The sequence below is a fragment of the Styela clava genome, chromosome 5, assembly GCF_964204865.1.
Source record: "Styela clava chromosome 5, kaStyClav1.hap1.2, whole genome shotgun sequence".
NCBI lineage: Eukaryota > Metazoa > Chordata > Ascidiacea > Stolidobranchia > Styelidae > Styela > Styela clava.
Genome location: NC_135254.1, coordinates 23,630,631 through 23,654,931, shown reverse-complemented (window position 1 = coordinate 23,654,931; position 24,301 = coordinate 23,630,631). Strand labels below are relative to the sequence as shown.

Sequence of the window (24,301 nt, the reverse complement as noted above, 5' to 3'; positions counted from 1 at the left end):
TACTTACAATTATCTGCATATTCAGCAGCCATTTTATTGTATGACCTTATTACCGATCAGTCGCGAGCTATTTCGAAGATTTTGGTCGAACGGTTGGTCACTCCTGGTATATACTATAGTATATAGTGTATATACCATAATAAACATCAGCAAATGGGAAATCCCCATTGTTTTGTTTATTGACGGTCTCTGAAATTCTAAATTTGGATCGAGTTTTTAGACTATCTGCGTCATCATCTGCCATTCAAACATGTGTAACTCAAAGAAAAAGTCTCACGGATACGCCATGGTATCCAAGGATTAATTTTCAGTTGTTGTCAGTTACTTTGTCGGTTGTTGCCTTTTTTTTAATTGTTGAGGTTGCTATGGCGAACATCCGGTAGCGTACAGAATTCTTGGGATCAATGAAGTTTTACCGTTATTCGTGTTTCACGCAAATTTTCCTGTTTATTGTGAAGAGTAAACCAGGGTAATATTGTAATATGTCTGATTACACATTATTCAAGAGTAAATTTTTGATATACCGTACGTCCTACCTGGATGATCAGAATTGAACAGCCTAAACACACTTGCGAAATAACGTACATCTATTTTGCAAATTTTCTTTTTAACGAAATTAGTGTGGTATCTTGCAAACACCGAATGATGAATTCCATACGAATATGGCAACTTGTATATTGCATATTTTGTCTCTACTGTTATTCAAGTTTCGCTGCTTCAAACGAAGGAAAGCTTGGTAAGTTTTGATGTAGGCCTAACTAAGTTTAGGGCACAAAATTGAAGCAGATTCAAAGGCTGACTGACATTGTCATGTTTAATTATTAAATTGCAATTTGATAACAATAGTTTTGAGTTCTTAAAACGCACACGTCTAGAAAAGTGGTTTTCAACCAAGGTTCCGCTGCATCCCAGCGTTCCGCCAGTACAGTACAGGGGTCCAGTCCAGAGTCTATATTACTATATTATGTTTATTGCTTAAATTTATATAATTAAATGTGTATTGAATTTACTAATATTATAAGTTCATTCTGTTAGTATTAGGAGGATTCCTCTATTTATACATTTATGTTTTATATACTTCGACAATCAATAAAAGACAATTAAATGAACTGTATGGTGATTCGAGCCTCGGGAATGTTTCATTGGTGTTTCGTTCCACAAAAAAGGTTCGAAACCACAGGGTTAGAATATTCCATAATGGCTTAATTTTCAAAAATTTTGAAGGGCAATTTTCTGCCAGCAAACTCTTTAATTGTGATAAGTAAATATTTAACATTAGAAACCAAGATGAAGCAGAAAATTTTCAATTTGTGTAATGAATAATGGGAAATCAGATGTGTTAGTAGTGGAGTCGACTCGATTTAGCAATATGAAAAGTGATGAAATGCAATATATGAATTAAGTATTCTGAATTGGCTATTTGTTGAACAATTTTTTTTTTATTCGATGAGGATCCTATAACATTGATACTACTGCAATTTCTGTTAGTGGATTATCGTCGGGAGGATTTATGGCAGTACAAATGCATATCATTGAATCTGATACTTTCATGGGTGCTGGAGTTGTAGCTGGAGGTAAGGGTAACGCACATCATATAGCTTTATCGGTTCAGAAAATCGATAGGCCAAATGCTGACGTCATTTTCAGCACACTCAACCATTTCCGTAGTGCATGCGATCGTATCTTGTTTTAATTGTAACTACACATACAAGAAACCCATTATACCAAGTGAATGGAGATTTTGTCAAACCTTCGAATAGATCTGCCGTTTCTAGTTTCGTTTAATTTACAAAACATTACCTAGCGTATTACGTATAGAGTACATTGTGATGAAATAGATTTTACAATCTGTGTCATTATATAAACCCTTTCCCCCGTATTACAGGTCCATACAACTGCGCACAGGATTCTCTATCAACTGCTTTGACAGCATGCATGTCATCACCTTATATGATACAAGTAAAAAGTTTGATAGAAAACGCAAAAGCACAAGCTGACTTGGGTCGAATAAGCTCGCTAGATCATCTGTACAATTCAAAACTCTATCTATTTAGTGGAAAAGAGGATTCGATCGTCAAGCCAGGTGGGTAAAGTTTCCAGTCATAAAAGACAGCTTTTGAAAGAACATAACATAATAGAACATTTTATTCTCAGGTGTGATGACGAAAGCTCAGGAGTTCTACGAAGAGTTTGTTAATCCCGCCAACATTTTGACACAGTATGACATTGTTGCAGAGCATGGATTTGTGAGATAATAGTCTTTTATGTGACAATATTTGTATTCGATTGCAGTATTCCAGTAGTATTAAAACTTTCTTCGATTCTAAATTCTTTTTTCCAAATCCCAGGTCACAATGGACAATGGTGGAGCGTGTAACAGAATATACACACCAACTTACATAAATGACTGTGATTACGATTCTGCTTATCATCTTCTTAATCACATATACGGCGGAAACCTCGAGGTACCTGAATCATAGAAATACGTTACAATAAGACAAATCGGGGTCCAATCACAAATTCTCCGACCTCATAATCAGTTTGAACTAAATGTAGCCAATGATTCTTTTTGTCTTCCAACACTCACACACGTGGGCAACATCAAGAAGGACAAGATAGCAAAACAGGGTTATGGTAATTGATCAGCAGACATATAACTCGAGAAATGATTAGATTACTCTATCAGCCAATCTAGGAACGTAGTATTGAGTAATGTTCACAAGAGCTCATTTCAGTAGCCAATAAACAACTATTTGAAATGAAGTATTACAAATAGACTTTATTATTTAGGTTCCCAGTTATTCGTTGACAGCTCCTGCTCCGCGAGGCACGGTTTTGGCATTTGACCAATCTGAATTCATAGATACTCTAAATCCGTCATCGATTGGAATGGATTCCAAAGGATATATTTTTGTGCCAGATTCCTGCGCTGGAGCAACAGAATGTATTGTAATTTTGTTATCTAATTATAATGCAAGGCAAATTTTCCAACTGTACAGCTGTAACAAGATTGAAACTGCGTTCTTCGATACCAAGGCAATATGGTATCGACTATATCAGCACGTTGTCTAGGTGTCTAGAAATCTCATGTTTGTTTATTATTGCCTATAACTATGAGAATACTGAAAATTCGACCTTAACAGTTCAATAGTATGTAATACCAAAATTGTCACCGTCATTTAAATGGAACCTAACTTCCTTTGTATTAAAAGCTTGAGTTGTTGAGTGATGTAGGCTAATGGGTGATATATATATATATATAGGTTATTTTGAACGTTCTGAATTTTCCAGCATGCCGTCTACATGTTTCTATACATGGATGTAAACAAGGGGATAGCTTCATCGGAGATTCTTATGTTATGCAGACTGGTTATAATGAGGTTTCGGCATTGAATAATATTATTGTTATATATCCTCAAGCGTCAGTCATTCCCATCTCCAACCCCAATGGGTGTTGGGACTTGTAAGTTAAAACACAAACCTATCGATTTTTCTTATGTTTTATCACGCATGTATATTGATACATATTGTTAAATTAGAGTTTAGAGCGTTTAAGAATAATTTTCTTCAAGTATAACTGAATAATTATACGGTCTGCAATTCCAATTTCACTGTTTTGGTCTTGCATCATTCCAGATTTACTGAATTTGATTGTCGCCTGAAACGTGCCATATCGTACAATATCAAAGATAGTTGAAACGTATCCAATAATGTTTAATTAAAACTCGTGATGTTTCAATTTTAAATCTAGTCAAATCTAAATTATTTTTCCATAATTCTTTAAAAAATACCCGAAATAGTAATTTAATGAGCTTTTTCGATCTGATAATTCCGTTACATATAGGATCAATCATTTAAAAAGGTAGCATATCTGCACGTAATATATTATGTAAACATGAGCTATTCATATCTTTTTGTCATGTGTTTTTTTTTATTGCAGTTGGGGATACACCGACTCAAACTACGGTAGGTTGCTAGATGGATCATGCGATGCGATTTTATAGTTCCAACTGTTAGTAATACCTCGAAGCTCTGACTAAACTATGTTTAAAAACAATGATGAATTGTCTCAGTATTTTGAATAAATTGAATTCAGTTTTGTTGAAATGCCGTTTAAAATTCAAAGTTCAACCTATTATATATTTATATATATATACCTAAGTGTAGTAGTAAAACCCCATCCCTGGTTTTTATACCTTTTTTTCAACTTCATAATTTTGCAGCGTACCACAATGGCAAACAAGTAGTAGCAATAATGAACATGGTAAAAAGACTGACATCGGGTTCAACAGCTATGACGTCATCGTCAGCACCTACAATGATTACAACAACTCCTGACGTAGTACCAACAGACGCATCAACTATCAAAAGTTAGTCTCCGGCTTATTTTATCATAGCGAACGTTTCAGTATGATAACTAAAAAAGCTAGTTTCAAATATTGGTTTGTAAATATGGGCTAGATTTAGAAGGTTGGTTTAGATGTTCTTGTTGATTATAATTATTAAACATATTTTTTCATTTATTTTTAGTTACTGAACCGAAAACAACAACAAAGCCAGGGTCTTCTATTGAGGATGGAGTTTTGGGTAAAATGGTTTAATTTTGTTTACCACACATACCAAAGAAACAAAAAAAAATGGTTAGTCAAACCAAAACTATACATCAGCAGGATACACTGTAATTTCAGTTCTAATTTTAAGTTCTGACCTCCGAATGAACAGGCGTGATACATTTAAACAGACTTTTTTTTGAACGACATCAAACTCAAATAAATTTTACACGATTTTTTGTGGGCTATTTTGTTAAATGCGGACGTTTTACTGATTCAGGCTTTTATCTAGTAGGGAGCTGAATTCACTAAGTAACGTCAAACGGGGCCCAACCATTCACGTGATATAACCAAACATTGCTATATTTTAAGGATCATACAAAGCGGATAAAAATGCGATTTCAGTAAGTGGATTGTCTTCGGGTGGATATATGGCAATTCAAATGCATGTTGCTGAATCCGATAATATAATGGGAGCCGGGGCAATAGCAGGAGGTATACGAGCTCAATTGTTTCGTTGCGTGTGGTGGTTCGAATTTCATATATATATTATATATAATTTGTCTCTTATATCTAACACAGAGCTTCACAAAACCCATCGCTAATTGAAAAATATGCTGACTGCGAAACACCCATCTCAGTACTGAACAAAAAAATGAGTTTACTTTGATGAGTGGGGCTGTAGTCAGTCGTTCTAACCATTGATAACCAAACATTTTTTTTTTTCATATATATATATTTTTCACTATATATATTCTGTCTACTGCTTACTTCTTTTTGATCTTTTTTACTCAAAAATGATGATTGGAAATGGAACTATGACTCTCATATTCTAGGTCCTTATTATTGTGCGAGAAACAGTCTAACATTGGCGACAACCTATTGCATGACGATGCCGATGGGTATAAATGTGGCGACTTTGAAATCTGATGCACAGGACTACGTCATAAGTGGTGCGGTTCCAGATTTATCCAACTTAAATAACGACAAAGTATACCTTTACAGCGGCACAGAAGACACAACAGTTTTAAAAGGTAGGCAATCATACACACAAGTAGTGTCTAACCTGAGCGTTAGCGCGAATCAAATAAAATATGGTTTGACAAATGTAAAGCATTCCAAGTTTTTAATTGTTAGTATAATATCATAGGATTTAAATATATATATATATATTTATATTGATTAATAACTATTAGTCTACTTTTGCCCCACCTTGCATTCCATGACGCATTTTTGAGACCCTCGATTCACATATTTAGGAATAAAACAACTTGTGGTAAACTTAGTACATGAATATTGCCTTACAAGCTTTTATTTTTCTTGAGGGGTGGTTGAAAAAGCAGAAGAATTTTATCTCAGTTATGTGAATCCTTCAAATATTAAAACAGAATACGATGTTGCATCACAGAACGGATTTGTGAGTATATACTATTTTATTCAACTGTTTACAAACCGGAAATTAATGCAATTTATGTCTATTCAAGCCTACTCTACCGGTCGGATTCAGTTTGAAACTCGTGTTTTTGTTTTCCGATTTTCCAACAAAATAATTGACTTATCAGCTACAGAAATGACAATTTACGTCTTATAAAACTATTTTGTTGCATTTTGTTTTAAAATGAATAGAGGTAGGGTATTTTGTCGAATTGAGTATATTTTCAAAAGCCGCACATATTTGTCGTTTTGCTGCTCTACAGCCTGTACAATGCTTCTTGAGATAGGATGGGATTGACACATTTATCCCTATGGGTAAGGAAATCTAATGAGACGACTTGATCATATATGGTGAACCACGGCCTCTCGCCCGGTTACCAGTCCATGTCGGGTATGGTATGGGATTAGTTATCCAGTCATTTGTTTCCAGATACATGGACTGGATTGGTGGAGGAAGTCCCAACCAATCAGGGCTTACGGAACCACCCTACGGCGGTGCGGTGACCAGCGTATTCTTTTCGCTTAGCACGATGCGTCACACCATCGAGCCAATATCCGAATGACAGAATGACAACCAAAATAATTTTCTTATTGCACAATAAATTATGTTAAGCCGACAATGAACAAAGGAGGACTCTGTGGCTTCAGAAACACCAATGATATAAATAATTGCGGATTTGCAGCGGCATATCATATTCTCAATCATATTTATGGCGGGAACTTGCAGGTAATAGTTATATTTTGCCAGGTTGACTTTGAGTAAGGCAAATTAACGACACAGATAATAAAACCGCATTTCACGTCCATTAATTTGTTATCATGATTCGGAAAAAAAAAATTAGTTAAAAATGTTCGTAATGTTATTATGTTAGATCGTAATTGTTAAAAGTGTTATAATTTTACTCTGCAATATTAAGCTCCTTATGTACCTATGTGCCACAAGATATCGAGCAAGTCAACAAAGATAGAAAATCCGCGGGGCTTCGTCGATACCCGGGCAGTAGGGATTTACCTAATTGTTTATGGATATAATTTTAATATGCTAATATATATGTATAGTTATTGACTTATAGATGCCGGATTATGAGAGCAATGATTTGCCGAAGGGACAGTTGCTAGAATTTAGTCAAGCTGATTTTGTGGATTCATCAAATCCGAAAGATATTGTTATGGATGAGACCGGGCTGGTATTTGTGCCAACGTCCTGCAGTAGTGGAACCACAAGTGAGCGGTCATCTTATATTATAGCGCCCTCAATATGCCATGTCTCTCTTGAATATATCATGTTTCTTATAAAACTATTTAACCATACAAAAATTCTATATGCCTCAGGAAAGACTATGTTTATAAATAAAGGCTATTATATTTTTATTAGCTATGTCCCTCTGGCGCTCCCAGAAAGTCACATCAATGCCCATGCTGTTTTGAGGGGACGTAGTAGTAGTATATTTAGCGTATGATACTAGTTACAAAAAAACTAACAGAAGTTCCTTTTTGGAGTACAAAGTAAAATAACGAAAAGTTCAAAAAATACAATATGACATGATCTGAAAACGCTCTAATTTGATCTCTTAAATATGTTGTAGGTTGCCGCGTGCACGTAGCTTTCCATGGATGTAAGACAAGCGACAGCGTAGCCGAAGCATTTGCTAACGATGCGGGTTATAACGAAGTTGCAGCTCTGAATAACATTATCATACTCTATCCGAGAACATCAGTGAATCTTATTACAAATCCTCAGGGTTGCTGGGACTGGTATGCTATTGTATTTGGTTTATGCAAATTGGTTTTAGAAGCATATTAATAACTGCTAAGATGAGTTGAAACTTCATTTAAAAAATGTGGCAGAATTTTATTTAATTTCATTTATATAAAAAGTGATCAACTTATTTATAGTTACAAAATTTGCCTTTTCGATCATCTACCTGTATTTTCAATACAACCAACGAAATGACCCCAAAAAATATTTTAACGAAGCACTATAACAGGGGTACGCAATTTTTTTTAGTATAAGAGCCGCATAATTTTTCAAACTAATAATAATATGATAACAATATTGTAAAGTATATATTGCGAGGACATATCAGAAGTAGTTGACTGGTGTGTTTCCATCTTATCTGGAAGTTTGTAAGTCTTGGTGATATGTAGACAATGCAGTGCGGAGACTAACCGCAAAAAAGCTACAACAAACCGCCAACGCAGCAACAAACATTTGATCGCTGGGATGTAAGATTTGTCGTTTGACTGATTTAAATTAAATTCCACTCTACGCTTTTCATACTAAAACATAATTTTTCTTAATCATTGTTGAACGCTTCTTCAACCGCTTAATGAATTAAAACTGTTACGATACAGTTTCTCTTAGTTAAATTTGGATAATATATAATTATTGCTAGCGAGAAGAGCTGTATAAAACTCCGGCGAGTCGCGGTTTGCCCACCGTTGCACCATAACAACACAATTTTTCTGTAGACGACATTTTTGTGGCACTATGACTGTAGAGTGTTTTAAAACTTAAAAATTGGCTCAGATAGTTTGTGGGTTTCTTCACGCCTGATACCCGCACAACAAAATAATTCATGGTATTTTTTGCGCAGGTGGGGATTCACCAGCGAGTATTATGGTAAGTTTTTGTTTCAATTTCGTATCTTATATATATACATTAAATATATTCAAGAAACATTTCAGTGTTCGCGAAATAGGCTAAATCAATATTGTGTCCTTTCTTATGTACCAGTGTTCAAGCACTGCTATATTTTCATTTACAGCAACAGCCAATGGCGAGCAGATCAAAGCAGTCATGAGGATGTTGGATAGAATAGTTTCGTAAACAAAAGATGAAATATTCATTTCCTAGGAATGAACTGCTTGTACTTTAATTTACTAATTGAGGCAATAAACAAAATAAATTTAAATCTTCATACGGCCAAGTATTTTGTTTTGTGGTATTAAGGTCTGTGGGTATCTGCCCCTAACTTTTGCGCATTTCTCCCCTCTATTCTATACTATTTGGCTTTCTTATATGAATTGGTCCAATCTACCTCATCAGCGGTAGATAATCATCACTCAGCATTAGGTAGCCGAATGTCCATATATTACAAAGCTTGTATCGAACTGAAATAAAAACAGGTACAGATAAAAATGAGAATACAATTATAGCCTTCGATACATACATATAATGCTGACCAACTTTTGGGCGTGGTGGCCACGAGTCTTCAATATGACCTCGTTTCGAGTGACTCATTTAGCTCATACTATTAGCATTGAATTTTTCGAAGATATCCACAATAGTCCGGCAGATAAGGGGCCTTTTTGGGCCCAACCTTGTTTTCAGACATAAAGTTTTTTATTTGTGATTATTCATCTTGGGGTTATTGCCCATCATTTCTACATGGGTGTGGAGTTTGCAGCCTTGAGCAATTTGGCAACAATGGCGCACAACTTGAAACCTAACCTGTTACAGTACTATGTTCAGGTTGTGCCATCTTGGTGCACAAACTACGGGGGCACCAAATTTACTAGGAAATAAAAATCAATAACTTTTAGGTATTTTTTGAACCCAGCTTTGGGTGGCGACCCATATATATGGAAATACTGTTGAAACATACGCGTAAAATAAAGAGTACTATTTCAAAATACCTGCTTTTTGTTTCAATAAACAATACAAGCCTGCTAATGCAGTCGGCAGTGGTTCAAGTGGATATACACCCGGTGGAGAAGAGTCAATTATTTGCTAGCAAGGATTGTTATGCAGCGGGATGATCACGACGATGCAGTGAAAGATAATGCTATCACGAGAACAAGAATGAGAAATTGCTACATTTTATAGTATATCCCTGGGAAAGTATGTAGTTCATTCTTATGTTCAATGCCAATGCTATTCAAACTACCGAAGACTTTCAACACTTTTGCTTCTTCTTTTCTATAAAAATACATTGTAATTATATATTCGCATTTCCATCTGTTTGTTCGTGCTCCCAGATAACCTATCAGTGGCCTCCAAGGAGGCCGGGGTCCCCTTTTAGGAAACCCTGTCATAAACTATAAGAGGCTACCGTTCTTCTCGTGCCTGTTGTCATGCTGTCCCTCGAATTCAGCTACAACAAAAAATTCACGAAAACGGGTTTTAGATTTTATGATTTCGTTATGATTCTCGACAATGAATGATATACATACAGGTGATAAAATGCGAGTTATTCCAACAGCATGATCATGTTTTGCAACTTACAACCAATATTTTATATATATGTAACTTTGTTTGACAAAGCCCCAAGGCCAAGAGATCTGAATACAAATATCAAAAATGTGAGGCCAAAAAAGTTACACTACAACATAGCCAAATGTGCTGTATTTACGATAGATAACAGGTTTACCAAAAAGCATTACATGAAAAATGGTAACATAAAGATCAATTTAGCAATATCTACTTAGGACTTGGTGATATGCATCTGTTGATGATTTTATCTGTTTGTTTCGGAAGTTTAATGACAGAACTAATTGTGGTTGGTGGGGATGTTTCAAAAAAAAGATTGAATGGAAAAAAGGTTTGACAAAATGTCAAGGTTTGAGAGTAGTAGAGAAGTGGAAAAAATACTCCCATGTGTTCTTCATTTGATAACCACGCCACAGAACTTCTCCGATAAATATAAACAGCAATTGCGAGAGGCAGAAATGCCAAGATGGGATTCCATCGCATTGCAAACCAATATTAGCGATTCTCAGATATATTCGCGCATTCCCATCTCAACAGCGTGGAAAAGATTATACCTATCTACACACTTGAAAAACTACCAATTGCCAATCCAATACCAATTGGCACTCATGTAAACTGGTAAGAGGCACGCGATGGAGCAGATAATATGAGTATCCATCCCCCACCTATCATATGATACTGTTTTTTTTTTGTATTAAAGATTTACTGGCATCACCGATTTAAGGATGTCAATTGATGGATATAAATAAACCATTTAAAAACCAACACGCAGTATTACAAAACTTACTTCCAACACGCGGTTTGAATGAATAAAAAAGCTGAATCTAGTATTCTTTAAAACAGCATACAAATTCTATTGAACGAAATCATACACAAAAGCTCGTCAAAAACCTATAGCTCAATAAACAAGTGCAATTTGATGCATGCTCGCAATAATGTGCGCGTTACTACGTACAAACAAAGCACGCAGGAAAATGGGTGTGATGTACTTACTAGTGATCAAAATGTTTGACTCAACTATGTTGGCGTAACATGTGCACATCTCGGTTTCGCATAAGCATACCTTTTATCTCCACAAGGATATATTAATTTGGCCAAAGTCAATGCTACACACCTGAAAGGTTCCGGTTCCTCCAAAAGAAAACACGTTACACATCGTTAGATACCAGTGGATGGTTTTACATGGCCTTGTTCGGAGTGAAAGACGAGGTCGAATATTCCAATCCATTTCAACTAATAAAATATTTCCCAAGTCCCTAAGCTTTAAGCAGGAAAACGAAATGCCCGCAGCAACACAAATGTAGTTTGACGAGCGCAAAAGAAAGTGGCTAGATGCTGTCGATGGATCTGATTCAGATTCAGATTCAGATTTTTATTTTCGTCGTGCATGAAATATTGTACAAACAAAATTGATCAAAATATATAACAAAACATCAATTAAAATATACTGGAATACAATATTTGCGCAATTGACGAGGAACCGCGAGAGACTAATAAAGTCATCGTGTCAGCGACACCGTGTTTGCTAAGATAAGCAGAAGACGTCAATAACATGAAATAAATAATTTTTGAAAATAGAGTGAATACAATTTGGGAAATACAAATCAAAACGAGAGAATCAGTAAAGCGAGCAGTCGAATAACATGAAATGAAATAAACAAAACGAGAGAATCAGTCAAGCGAATAGAATTGGATAAATCATTTGCGCGTATTAATGTCATGCTCAAATGAGCACAGGAACAACAAAGAAAAATGATGAATAACATGACGCGGCAGAGCTTAGCTTATATTAGTGAAATAAGCTACCATTTATTCTACTAAAATTGAATTTCTGACATTGTAAGGAGATGCAATGTTACTATGTATTCAAAACTAACCCATGTAATTATGAAATAATTGTTTTTAACGAAAAAGTGCTCTCGAAGTATTCATACCAAGATGGCGCACAACCTCAACATTGCATGTGTACCAGTTTAGGATTCAGGTTGTGTGTCATCTTGGTACGAATACTTGAAATCCATTTAAAAAAAATTGCTCAACATAATATACTCCACACCCACCTGGGTATCATTATTTATGTCATCGACATTGTATCTAAACAATAAAAAAAACTTAATGTCCCAAAACAATGTTTAAGGCCCGATTCTGCCGAACTACAGTAACCATCCATTTTCAAATCATGCACAGACTTTAAAGAGTAAGTGTTTAAAATGTACAGTATATATCGTGAGTGGATTCAAAGAAAAAAACGTTATTATATCTTTCATTTGTTTTTAAAATAATGGACTGAGAAGGCCAAATGCTTTGCGTCGTTCGCTGATTGCAACCATGAGTTCCGTTATTTCGCTGTTACCATTTGTTTCAACAGCTTCAAGTTTAGCAATATATCCATTTGGCAATCCACATTTTCTCGCTCCATCCAAAATCACGGCTAAATACTGCGGAGACGGTTTACTTGGTTCGCCCTGCTTGTCTATCTGTTCGTATGCCCGACATTGTATAATTCGATCATCCTTGCCGACAACTTCGATGATTACCGCTTTGTATTGGCCACTGGTAACATGTTCTTGCTCATCCAAAATATCCATCTCCGAGTTGTCAATAACCCAGACTGCTCCCCAAACCTCAGATCCTGTCTCCATTCTTAATGTGGCAGAACCCCCACACCAATCCGGACAATACTCGCCAAAACTCAAAGTAAAGCCATCAAGTCGCGCTATGCTTTCTAATCGACAAGATTTACATTCCAATCCTACTTTGTAATCTGCCAAGTTACTGGCATATCCAAAATATTTGAATGTAGACATTACCTTATCTGTAGAGATGTGCTATTACAATCAGCAATTATGATATCCAACGCTGCAAAGATGTTTCACGCACGTTCTGTGTAATATTAACCAACCGATTTTTGAAAACAACGTTATCGGCTACGAGTCTATGCCGCATGCTATTTTAGTGGACTCGACAAGTGAGGAGGTTAAGTATACAAACGATATAACTCGAATTGAACTAATTTACACTGCCGAAGAATTACCACGAAATCTCGATGCCGCGTCAACCAAAAGCGTTATTAGCAGTGGTCGGATTCAAATTTTTTGTAAGCCGGTACCATCACAAAAGTCATCTTTTTCAGCTGGTTCTGTTACAAAACGTCATATTTTTTAGAAGATAAACTGATTATTTTCAACTACCTCCTAATTAACATTTCGAAATCATCGTTAAGTAAGCATCATTATGTCAAAATTAACATCAAAGATTTTGATGATGTTGTGTATTGTCTATATTGCTGTATATATTATATAGTGTAGATAATCAACTTAAAAACCTGAAGGTGTATACTCCACTTAACACAATGTATAACTGTTACGTGCAAACTTGATCATTTCACATTTTGAAAAAAAAACATGTGAGCTACTTGATCTCAAGAATCGGGGTGTCAGATAAGATGCAAAAATCCATTGACAGTAACCAGTAATGCTTACCGGTTCGCTGATCTCATAAAATTCCGTGAGACGGTTCTATAGAACCAGTGTGAACCGGCTGAATCCCACCCCACCACTGGATATACTCCACGCCATGGATGTAATATGTGGGCCAAAAGCTTCCGACCGAACGACCCATATATATCTACAGGATTATCTCTGCTCTTCGAAGTTAAGATTTCCAAATACAAAAAAAAACATTACTATTCAACAAAATATAAACGTGTATTATTGCATTATATATTAACATTTCTTTCATAAAAAAAGTTTGCAAAAGTCACTAGTCGCCTTAAAGTAATAATAACTAAGCTAAGTTTCTATGGTGAAAAGTAAAATGAGAATCATTTCAAGTACGATATAAATATTTTTACTAGAAAGTTCACAGTAAATGATGCCACAGTACCTGACAGTTGTATACAAATTTAGGTTTACTTGTTAAACTTGGGATCACCTGAAAATTCACAGCATTTTCGGGAGGTAATGAAAATAAAAAAAAATGTCCATTTGAAGAAAAAGTGATAAAGTACCATCTGGTGTGATTCTACGAAAATTAAGAGTAAGCTAGTTTATTGCTTGAAGTAAAGATTTCTAAAAGAATAATATTAGGACCCTTTCAGTCACAATTCTGTAACTTTTCTGCATTGGAAAAAATTTCAGGCATTAAAAGATTGGGTTGAGGGCTACTGGTGCTGGTTATTCCATTTCTGTCTAAGCGGTGTAGGAACACCGAAAACATTCCAAGAACTTCCGAACAATGACGATCGTTGATCTTGCACCGCTCTGTTTGAGTTATATTGTGAATGTTGTTTATCCTTACGTTTCAGTTCAAGAATCATATCAGAAGGCTTGTTATACAGAGGATTCCTCAAAGAATTGTAGCCTGATTTTGCTTGAAACAAATCTTTCCTCATTGAGGTTATGTTGCTTCTAGTTTTTTCATCCTTGTTGCAAACTTGTGATATCTCCTGCTGCTTGTCAGGTTCTACTGAGATCTGGTTCTAAATAGATTAAATTATAAAGACCGTTGATGCAAAAGCAGAACCAGAAAAGAAGACTAATCAACAGTTTCATAGAATTGTCCAGTGAAATGATTTGGCTTCATGCCTTCGCCCGTACTTGACTCTAGGGCAAGATTATCACAACTATCTCTGTGTAAACAGATGCAACAGATTTCAATCAAATGAAGGACTATTGTCTCTTAGCAGTTCAGTAGGGCAGAGTAGGAGAAAACAACTCAATCATTCTCAATGCAGAGTGGAGAAGGAACACGAAACCATTTTTGAGATGATAAACGACAGGTCTCATTGAACTCATAAAAAACCTTAGTCTTATAGGTCAATCCTATGTCCATCACCTCACCCAAGGTATAATAAATTGGGTAGTCAATGTGAATCAGAAATATTCTGGCCCTTCCAAAAAATGCTAGCTCCTACATATTCATTGGATATCAGTGGCTGCTCAAATAGTATATTGTTTTGAGCGAAAGGCGTGACTAAGCGCCATATAAAAAAAGATTATCCCCGACACAGGCTGAATTATAATGCTGGCAGAAATCCCGGATGAATTTCGTCCAGGTCAGTCTCCTGTACCTCTGAGTGAATGTTTGTGACCTTGCTTTGAGCAAATTTTCTTAAAAAAGTGCTCACCGAAACCACCCAGCGAAGGCTGTTACAGCCAAATCTAGAAAGACAAGATTGGTGACATGATAGATTTTCTTCAGAGCTCAAACTCAGGGAATACCACTCTCAATGCTAACTTCACTGAGGCATAGTACATAAAAATAATTCAAATTATTGTGACTCACTTTGATTTCTGATTTTGTGCCATTTTGCAACTCTTGAAATGGTGAGGTTTCAGTAACATGTTCTTTTGATTTCATTGGTTCTTCATTTATCAATTCCCGATTCCTGGCTATATGTATATACAATGTATAAGACAGATGTTTTACTTATTTTACTTAATTTGAAAAAACAATCATAATTTGAATCAATCTTCACCAATGGCTGTAATACAACATAGAAAGTAGCCTACAACAGACGACGCTCCTGAAGTATGGGTACCAATAACTAATTTTGTTCGCCTATTTTGCATCAATTTGTGTAAAGGGACTGAAGCCTATGGACAGGGGGATATTCACTGACAGTCCCCTAGCTCGTAATAGAACTAAAACAAGGAAAATCGGAATAAAATTATCGCCTAACCCCAACCTGGTACGAATACTTCGGGAGTACCCAACAGACAGCACTGGCTGGTTAGTCTTAGTCTTCTGGATTCTATAGACCTGGTACCTTAGATTGTATAAACTGGTGATTCTCAGAAAAAATTGCAGGAATTCAAGAAAAATCTTCGAAACACTCAGAGAGCATCAATCAAGTCCACCAGGCAATCTCAACAGACAATTAAAGAAGGCTTGCATATACCAAACTTTTTGTGATCAAAATTTGGGCTTTTCGAAGTTACCCTCAGCTACCAATCTATTACTTTCCTTTAGACAGCTTCATATTATATGAAGAAGTTTCATAAACAAATGATATGGTCAGATGAGATGTCATAAATTACAGCCTACCCATGCTAGCTGACTGGGACAGGATATTCATGTTTTTGAGGTTTGTTGGTTTATGAGTTGTTCAGGGGGCAGTGGTTGTAGAAAGCTTGGGAAACCATGGTCTGTGACTTATATTGTGTGAAGTCACCACATAAACAATATAAGTTGTATATGCCTCATTACGCAAACCCTTTGTGCAGGACAAAAAGATGAAATTTTGTAACAAACACATAAAAATAGGTCTTAAATATATTACAAACAAACAATAACACCTTTCTGAATAAAGCTTCTGAGATAAATAAATCCAAACAAAAAGAACCAATGTATATTATCTAATTCAATTGACAAACAAAACTAACAAATCCGAGAATAACGAACTTACAAGCAGTATTCGTAATCCGTCTATATGGATTGGTAATGATTTCATCATTCTGTTGTGATCTTAGACTTCTTCTTCTGTTCTGAGGAGGAGATGGAACATATGAATTCTCATCCATTGCAAATCTGAAATTCACAACAGTAGTGGCTGACAAAACTATTTTTAGACATAACTGTAATTTAAAATCAGGGGAATGATGAAAAATGGATGATTTAAACCAGTGATTCCCAAAGTGGGCGATATCCCCCCCCATTGGGCGAAAACGATACAGAGGGGGGCGAAAAAGTCTAAGGGGGCGATAGGGGGGCGATTTCGCGAAACCTGTTTTATGTTCGGCGCATTTAATTCTGTACTCTGTGTGCATTCGCAGGCTTGAATCATGTGGGTGATATTCACACGCGAAAGGATTTCTGGTCTCGTCTTCGCAGAAAGGTACGGTAGTTTGCGTATCCCAGTGGTCGGCAAAATACGGCCGGAGTAAAATAATCTGGCCCGGGACGATTCACTGAATGGACCTTTCCCCGACCTTTGGCCGCGGAAAATTTTTCCCATACTTTACCATTTTAAAATTTTCGGTGCTTATTTTAAGAGTGGTTTTGCGAGTTGTTGCCTGTAAAATGGGGTATTTGTTTCAAACTATCATTCTAATACACACCATTTAACAATTTGTTTTTTAAAAGTACCGATAAAGAATTTTAGCCTAGTCTATCACAGCTATTTTTACACTAATTTTTGATTGCTGTATTTAAACTGAAACTCATAGAAAGACAAAGTAATCATTGGCCTATTTGATTTATATTTAAATTTCCGAAAAACAACTAAAAACTAACGAATATAATTCAAAACGCAAAAATGAGGTAGTGTTCACGACCACATCTAAAAATCTGTCTGAGTGAGAGTGTCTGAGCGGATGCGAAAGGGGGAATTGTTACGTTTTTTGCTTCTTGCTGATTGGCCAATGTCACGAAGTAAACATGGAAGTCTATGCCCGGGGAAATATTCAAACGGCGGTTTCGGCGATGAAATTTTTTTATTTATAATCTACGCTCGAGGAGTAAATTACATTTTTTTACGTAACAGAATTTATCGTGAGACACGTCTAGCCTTAATTATACTATATCACAACAATTTAGTGAACAGCGACTCGTTCAACGAGCCTACAATTTAATTGTAATTAGACAAATGGAAACACGCAGAAAAGTTGATGCTGAGTGCAGGGGTTCAATGGCGCAGTAAATATTCGAATATATTGCAAAGCACTAAGGAAATAAAATTCATATTCTATTCGGGAGATTCATCACTGCTTAATTTTTGTAAGAATGTATCGTCTTAAAGAAAATATTTATCAAAATTTCACAAATCATGCGAAAATATTCACTTCGATGTTTGGAAGTACATATTTGTGCAAACCATTATTTTTGAAAATGAACATTATAAAGAACAAGCAAAGAAGTGGGTTTGGTGATGCCCATTTAGAAAATGTTTCAATCTTGGCGTCGTAAAGCTATCCAGTGTGATGCAGCAACAAGACAGTGTCACATTAAATGTCATTGTGATATTTTTTCAATAAGACGACTAAGTTATGTTCACGAATTGTCGCAGTTTTCGCTCGCTGAATATATGCGACCCGCAAAAGACTAGCAATCCTAAATTTTGTCCTGCGAGCGACATAAAATTTGCCGACCCCTTGGCCCTAGCCGATAGTCATTCACGGCTTCTTCCCCATCCGAGTCCATGGATCCAAAAGCAAATGGCTGGTTAATTATGGACTGGTGATCGGACTGGAGGCCGTGATAGGATGAGGAATCGGGGATGAACTTTCCCGAAGTATTTTGGTGCAGGTCATCAGGCTGTACGAATGAATGAGATGTACGAATTATTATAACTTTGGGAAAATTAACTTTTTTTCTTTTTTTAATGTGGAATGGGGTGAATTTAGGAAGTGAAATGCTATAAGGCAAGAGTACACGGCGGTTTTTGAGGAGGTAGAACCCTGGATTCTTTCATTTCCGACCTATTATACGGTGTTTTCAGCCGTGCTACTATTGCTATTAAAACAACGAAATCACCTTTCCATCAGTAAACGGGGTAATTTTAGATATAATAAAAAACTCGCTGAAGAACACCAAGCTCATCTTCTATCTCATTAAAAAACACTATAAACTATGATTTGTCTTCTTATTTGGTATGTAATATATTCGTTTCTGACTTTATATTTTTTTGGTAGTGGAGGGGGGCGATGAAGTTGTATAAACTACTTTAGGGGGGCGATGGTCAAAAAAGTTTGGGAACCACTGATTTAAACTTTGTTTTTGCTATTGAAGATGACAAATAACACTCAATATGATTTTGCTATGCAGTTTTACAGTAAACAGTGACAGAATCAAAAGAAATTCCTTATTTTATGGAGTTGAATGCTTTATCATCATTGAGAGGACCCACTCTAAGAGAAAAACCTATCAAGATAAAAATGTGCCTAAATAAATTTCTCATACATATATAATTTGATCATTTGTTTGTTGTTTTTTAAACTTTCAAGTATTTAAAACGTTGTTTTAGCATTTTACGTTCACTTTTAGACCCAGCAGTATCGTCATACACCTTTTAAATGATGCAATCATAAAAAAAGTCAAGGAATGAAATTTTGATGGAAAAACAAACACACAGTTTAATAATAATATGAACTCTACAGCAGTGAGCAGTCTTTAAATATTATGTTGGTAATGATTTCTGCATCTTCACAAAGAAGTGAATAAGACTCACCTGCTGAACATATTCGCTCTTGCACCTTGACCAGAGTTTTGAAAGTTTGGGCGATCTAGAATGTAAAATTTGCATCAAAGGAAGATAACAAAACACATACATGTTAACACCAGATAAAATAATATCATACCTCCAGATCCATTGAGTGTTGATCCAGACATGGGACGAATGCCATTCAAGCTATCATTACATGAATAATTTCTCCTGTAATGATTATTAACGGATATTTATGTACCGTACTTAACACCAAGCCATTGCATGATTGTAATCATAATCTCTCTTATTACCTCAGCATCTTTCATGTTTGCACTGGCGTTAGAATTATAACTGCATGGCATCACAGGTTACACATCCCAGATTCAAATCTCATAAGGGAGTGTAATATATTGGGTAGACGACGCAGAACTAAAAAGATTCTGGCCTATTCAAAAATAGTATCTACTCACATATTATCGGATACTTTTACAGGGCCTTATTCGAAGTGAAAGACATGAATAAGGGTCAAATGAGAATATGATAATTTAAGATGCAAAACAGATATTCTTATTTTCCATGATCTGTAAAAATAGGGGGTGCCAATTTTGAATCAGTTTAATGAAACTATAACAGCTAGCCTTCTTCAAACCTTGCCCATAGAAATAGCAAGTTTGAACATGGCATAGTGAATGTGGAAATTTAGGTACTCCCATAGTAAGTGTACCAGGTTGGGGTTAAGTCATAACTTTATTCCAATTTTTCTCATTTTAGTTCTATTAGAGTTCGAGGACTGACTGTGTTAGCTACAAGTGAATATCCCCCTGCCTATAGATTTTAGTCCCTTTACAAAACTTGATGTAAAATAGGTGGACAAAATTAGTCACCTCCATATTGGTACACAGCGCCAAAATTTATTCTGTACATTGTTTATTCAAGTAATTCATTCACATTAGTCTTTTACCTGTTACGTTTTATGACATCCTCACTGAAAGCTCTTGATAAAGGTCTAAAACTGTCTTCAAATTCTTGATGATGATTGGAACTTTTTCTTCCATTCCTCCGTTTATCTTTTCGATTTTTGAAAAATCCATCAAACACTACAAAGTTATTAACCTGCAAAACAAATTTAATCTGAACTGAGAATTGTGAATAATAAAATAGTTCAACTCAAGGAATTCACAATCTTTGAAATTTAATATCCTATCTCACTTGTTCTGTAAATCTCAAAAAGTTACAACGCAGCCCTCAGACAGGTTTATTTTTCCAACTGGTAAAAACAATCACACACAAAATAAAATTACGCCAACAATGCCATTTTGTCTTTATACAATATGAAGAGTTGCAAGAAAGTAATATTTTAATCTCTAATTGATTGAAGTTGCAGTGAAATATTAAGATGCTAGAACTGCTAGTCACAAAAATTAAGGAGGCATTGAAACTATGTGAGGAGTTTTGTTTTATACAGTTTTGAGTCTATCGAGGGCAGAAAAAAATTGAACTTCTCATTCAAAAAAGACCTGCATTGAATAGCACATAGGCAGACTTCTGAAAATGTTGGCAATGAGTTGTCAAAATTAATGTATCAGTTGTGATTGCGACACAATTACGGTATATTTTGCAGTGAGCAATTTATAATTTTGTAGCAAACCTGTGGAATAGTTGCCCATAAATTGAAATGTTTGCGAAGAAATGATATGAACTTTGTTGAAGGTTTATCAATAGCAAGATGGGATGGTTCAACACTCTCAGTCTGAAATAACAAATATTGACATTTTGATAAAAATCTATCATTGAGTACAAACCTAAACCTTTGAAACCAATTTGCATTTCTTATATCAATCTAATTATAAAACAGCTGAGTGTGTCCTTGGCCACATGCTGACTAAACGTTTTTGAACAACAACGATATTCAACGAAAGCAATATATATTAATAACAGCAAAACGATATAATTATAAAGATTAAATGATTCTGTGCAAAACGTTTAGATATCTCAGTTTTTATGGATTACCGAGTATATATTGAATTATTTTGTAAGAGTAGTAGAAGTTGATCGAGGCATTACTTAACTTCACAATGAACATACTACATACAGAAATGTTTGGTATGAAAAATTTCAAAATATTCCTAAAATTGAGGAATTAGATTATGGTAGCTTTTGTCATACATACATCATATTATGAATTGCAACAAAGCGTTTCACTGGCGGGCCATGTAAGTGTGGCGTAAAATGTTTTGTGTTTACCATCAATACTTTAATACCTGTAACATATATTTGAATAACTTTAACCCATGTCCCTTTCTTTGTTGAGATTCATGAACATAAAAATCAAGAACACATAGTGGGTGGAATTCATTGTGCTTCCCATCTCGATCCAAAACAAAAAGTTGTTTTTTTCCAATTTTGATAAAACCGACGACTTTCCCTTTACCACTAAAAAGGGAAATATGGAAATTATTAAAAAAAAAAAAAAAAATTAAAAAAAAAGAATCTGGATATATAACAGTAGCAAGGTTAGAGACACATAAATCGATAATTAATGGGCTAATACCTTTAGGGAAGAAATTCCATCTAATTTTGCTTTTAATTAAATCAGTCGGCCAGTAAAACTGGATAGAATGGTAACAAATCAGAGGTGTAATCACTGATGCACTGTCTGATAGAGCTATATAAGGATTCTTTGGAAACTCCTCTCTATGTGTATAATTCATCTTGTGTATTACATACCAATTTTCTTACCATGGTGAATTTATATTCTTTCCTTCATATTAATGCCATACAGTGACAGATAAATAATCATACAAGGATTTCCTACTTTATTTGGGACATAAATTCATTATTATAATTGACTATAATGGAAACAAAGCATTTAAATGATGATTGATTCAATATTAAACATTAAATACGATATCACTGATTTGTTTAATGATAGATAGCAATGCGAATATATTTTTTGACTCACAAGGAATGACAGATAAATGTGCGTCTATATACTCCGGAAAGGCAAACGTGCCTTTTGGCTCGTCAAAAATAACAAATAGATAGCCTCAAGTGTGTCTAGAAAAAAGTTACAACTGTCCTTTCTAACTCAATAATTCATCAACTCAATAATTCATTATTAAAAAGGAAAAGAGGAAAAAATATTTAAAGAGAGAAAATATTGGCAAAACAATGATTTACTTGGCACAAACAATGATTTACTTGGCACGGAACTTATATTTGCTGCATATAAACTATCGACGCTTGAAATCCTTTGCCTGATCTAAGTTCTAAGTTCACAGTAATTCAGCCTCTCAATTTGGTAGCTCATGTACAACGAGAATACAATACATCTTAATCAGACATCGTTTTTTTTTTATATAGATACGAATAAAATAAACATACGGCAGATAGACACCAAATACTTTCAATAAGGGTCATGGCAAAAGTTTTAAAGGTTTTGCCATAGTAAACCATAAATTCATACTCTCAAGTCTCAATACACAATTCATATATTGAGTAATCATGCTCATGTTTTGGTCATATGATATTCTTTAGCTATGTGGCTGTAATGGCTTACATGCAATATTAAACAAACCCACTTCATTAATAATTCACACTAATAATAAGCTAAACAATGTGCTCATCAAAATCAATCAGGTTCAGTTCATAAAACATGGTTATGGGATATTCATGGCATTAGCTAGATATGGAAACTAAATAAATCAACCAATTTGATTTAAGCCAATAGCATCAAGTGAACAAAAACTGAACATGACCGAAATCGGGACTATAGGATGGTTAATATCCAATGCTAGGAATGGTTTGACAATTTACATATATCATGCCATGCAAAACCACAACAAATGCTGACACTTGATAAACATTCAATAATAATAGTTACTTGTTGACATCAGGATCTTTTAGCAGATAAACCTTATGACGATTTATTCTTAATTTTGACCATGTCGTTATCGGCGCAGATAGATGTTGTGCTTGAGCAGATTTCCGCCCTATTTCATCTATCACATTCTAAAAACAATAATAGATATGTACCAAACCATGCTAAAAAGTGCAAATACCTTACAAAAACCTACTGGGAGCCTGTGAACAAAACTCCATCTATTTTTAAACCTCTTTTAGTATCCTTATCTCACAAAACGCAAGGATAGAATTCCAAGTAAAAACTGGTCATCAGCCTTTTGTGATGCAACAATGATAAAGTAATAAATTTGCCTCCAGATGTCAGTACAGGTCCTCAATGTCAGGCAAGATTGGTTCCGAAAGAGTATGATATTCTTCCAAAACAACATCTATTGTTTTATTTGGCATTTTAAAATTAACCTCCCTTAAACAAATTAACATTTTCACTTACTTCCAAATCACGTTGAATCTGCAGCTTATCATGTCGATTAGAAAACACAATGTCTCCTGAAACAACTGATATCACATCATAGAAGATGAGGTTTATGTTGAAGTCAAATTCCATGGAATTAAATTAATATACACTTCGTTAAATTAAAAGCAGACGATGATAATGACAAATAGGCCAACATCTGATTTTACATAATATATAAGTTGAACATCAAACTCAGTGGGGTTGCAAAGTAGCACAGTCAGACAGTACAGCAGTACGCCACACCACTCTGATTCTGGATTTGTGGCTATATTCTGGAACTTCAATAAATGAATGCACACTATAAAGACAAAGTAAACTAATGGGTGATCTTAATTACGACCTAGTGGACACCTCGCACCGTTTTGTCAACGAATTGACTGAGTTGATGAACCAATATTCTTTTATCCCACTGTAACCAAACCGGCCAGAATAAGTGAAAACAGCGCGGCAATTCTCGATCATATATGGACAAACATATACGATCGAAAACCTGTCAGCGCTATTCTAACCGATGCAATCTCTGATCATCTACCTGTAATGCTGTGCATGCCGATAGAACAAAAAACACTTAAAAACGAAGA

The 24,301-nt window shown here is 35.2% G+C and overlaps 3 protein-coding genes across 3 annotated transcripts; 1 reads left to right on the top strand and 2 right to left on the bottom strand.

Moving 5' to 3' along the window:
- The first annotated feature begins 645 nt into the window (after positions 1 to 645).
- Positions 646 to 8,885, top strand: LOC120344730 (uncharacterized). The gene is made up of 18 exons (XM_078113182.1): positions 646 to 736; positions 1,452 to 1,574; positions 1,886 to 2,083; positions 2,155 to 2,246; positions 2,349 to 2,465; positions 2,791 to 2,944; positions 3,292 to 3,463; positions 3,941 to 3,966; positions 4,224 to 4,370; positions 4,531 to 4,587; positions 4,923 to 5,045; positions 5,387 to 5,584; positions 5,876 to 5,967; positions 6,598 to 6,711; positions 7,058 to 7,208; positions 7,571 to 7,739; positions 8,582 to 8,607; positions 8,753 to 8,885. The coding sequence occupies exons 1-18, from the start codon at positions 646 to 648 to the stop codon at positions 8,812 to 8,814; spliced, it is 2,112 nt and encodes a 703-aa protein (XP_077969308.1). The 3' UTR covers positions 8,815 to 8,885.
- Positions 8,886 to 11,173: 2,288 nt separating this feature from the next.
- LOC120344808 (gamma-glutamylcyclotransferase-like) lies at positions 11,174 to 13,136 on the bottom strand. The gene has a single exon (XM_039414118.2). It carries the CDS (start codon positions 13,002 to 13,004, stop codon positions 12,471 to 12,473), a length of 534 nt encoding a protein of 177 aa, XP_039270052.2. The 5' UTR covers positions 13,005 to 13,136; the 3' UTR covers positions 11,174 to 12,470.
- A 747-nt stretch (positions 13,137 to 13,883) lies between these two features.
- Positions 13,884 to 23,879, bottom strand: LOC120344733 (uncharacterized). The gene is made up of 10 exons (XM_078112994.1): positions 23,697 to 23,879; positions 23,226 to 23,353; positions 21,604 to 21,775; positions 20,991 to 21,092; positions 20,304 to 20,455; positions 19,497 to 19,570; positions 19,367 to 19,421; positions 16,607 to 16,728; positions 15,484 to 15,590; positions 13,884 to 14,677 (listed from the first exon to the last, which is right to left on the bottom strand). The coding sequence occupies exons 1-10, from the start codon at positions 23,808 to 23,810 to the stop codon at positions 14,360 to 14,362; spliced, it is 1,344 nt and encodes a 447-aa protein (XP_077969120.1). The 5' UTR covers positions 23,811 to 23,879; the 3' UTR covers positions 13,884 to 14,359.
- Positions 23,880 to 24,301: the final 422 nt, after the last annotated feature.

Bases quoted from the DNA above. Each gene is read 5' to 3' on its own strand.
- LOC120344808 (XM_039414118.2), bottom strand. From the start codon at position 13,004: ATGTCTACATTCAAATATTTTGGATATGCCAGTAACTTGGCAGATTAC.
- LOC120344730 (XM_078113182.1), top strand. From the start codon at position 646: ATGAATTCCATACGAATATGGCAACTTGTATATTGCATATTTTGTCTC. The intron at 2,945-3,291 runs GTATTGTAATTT...TGAATTTTCCAG, and splicing joins CTGCGCTGGAGCAACAGAAT to CATGCCGTCTACATGTTTCT. The intron at 3,967-4,223 runs GTAGGTTGCTAG...ATAATTTTGCAG, and splicing joins ATACACCGACTCAAACTACG to CGTACCACAATGGCAAACAA.
- LOC120344733 (XM_078112994.1), bottom strand. From the start codon at position 23,810: ATGGAATTTGACTTCAACATAAACCTCATCTTCTATGATGTGATATCA. The intron at 20,456-20,990 runs GTTTGCTACAAA...TTTGTTTTGCAG, and splicing joins TATGGGCAACTATTCCACAG to GTTAATAACTTTGTAGTGTT. The intron at 16,729-19,366 runs GTGAGTCTTATT...TGTGAATTTCAG, and splicing joins AGAGCGAATATGTTCAGCAG to ATTTGCAATGGATGAGAATT.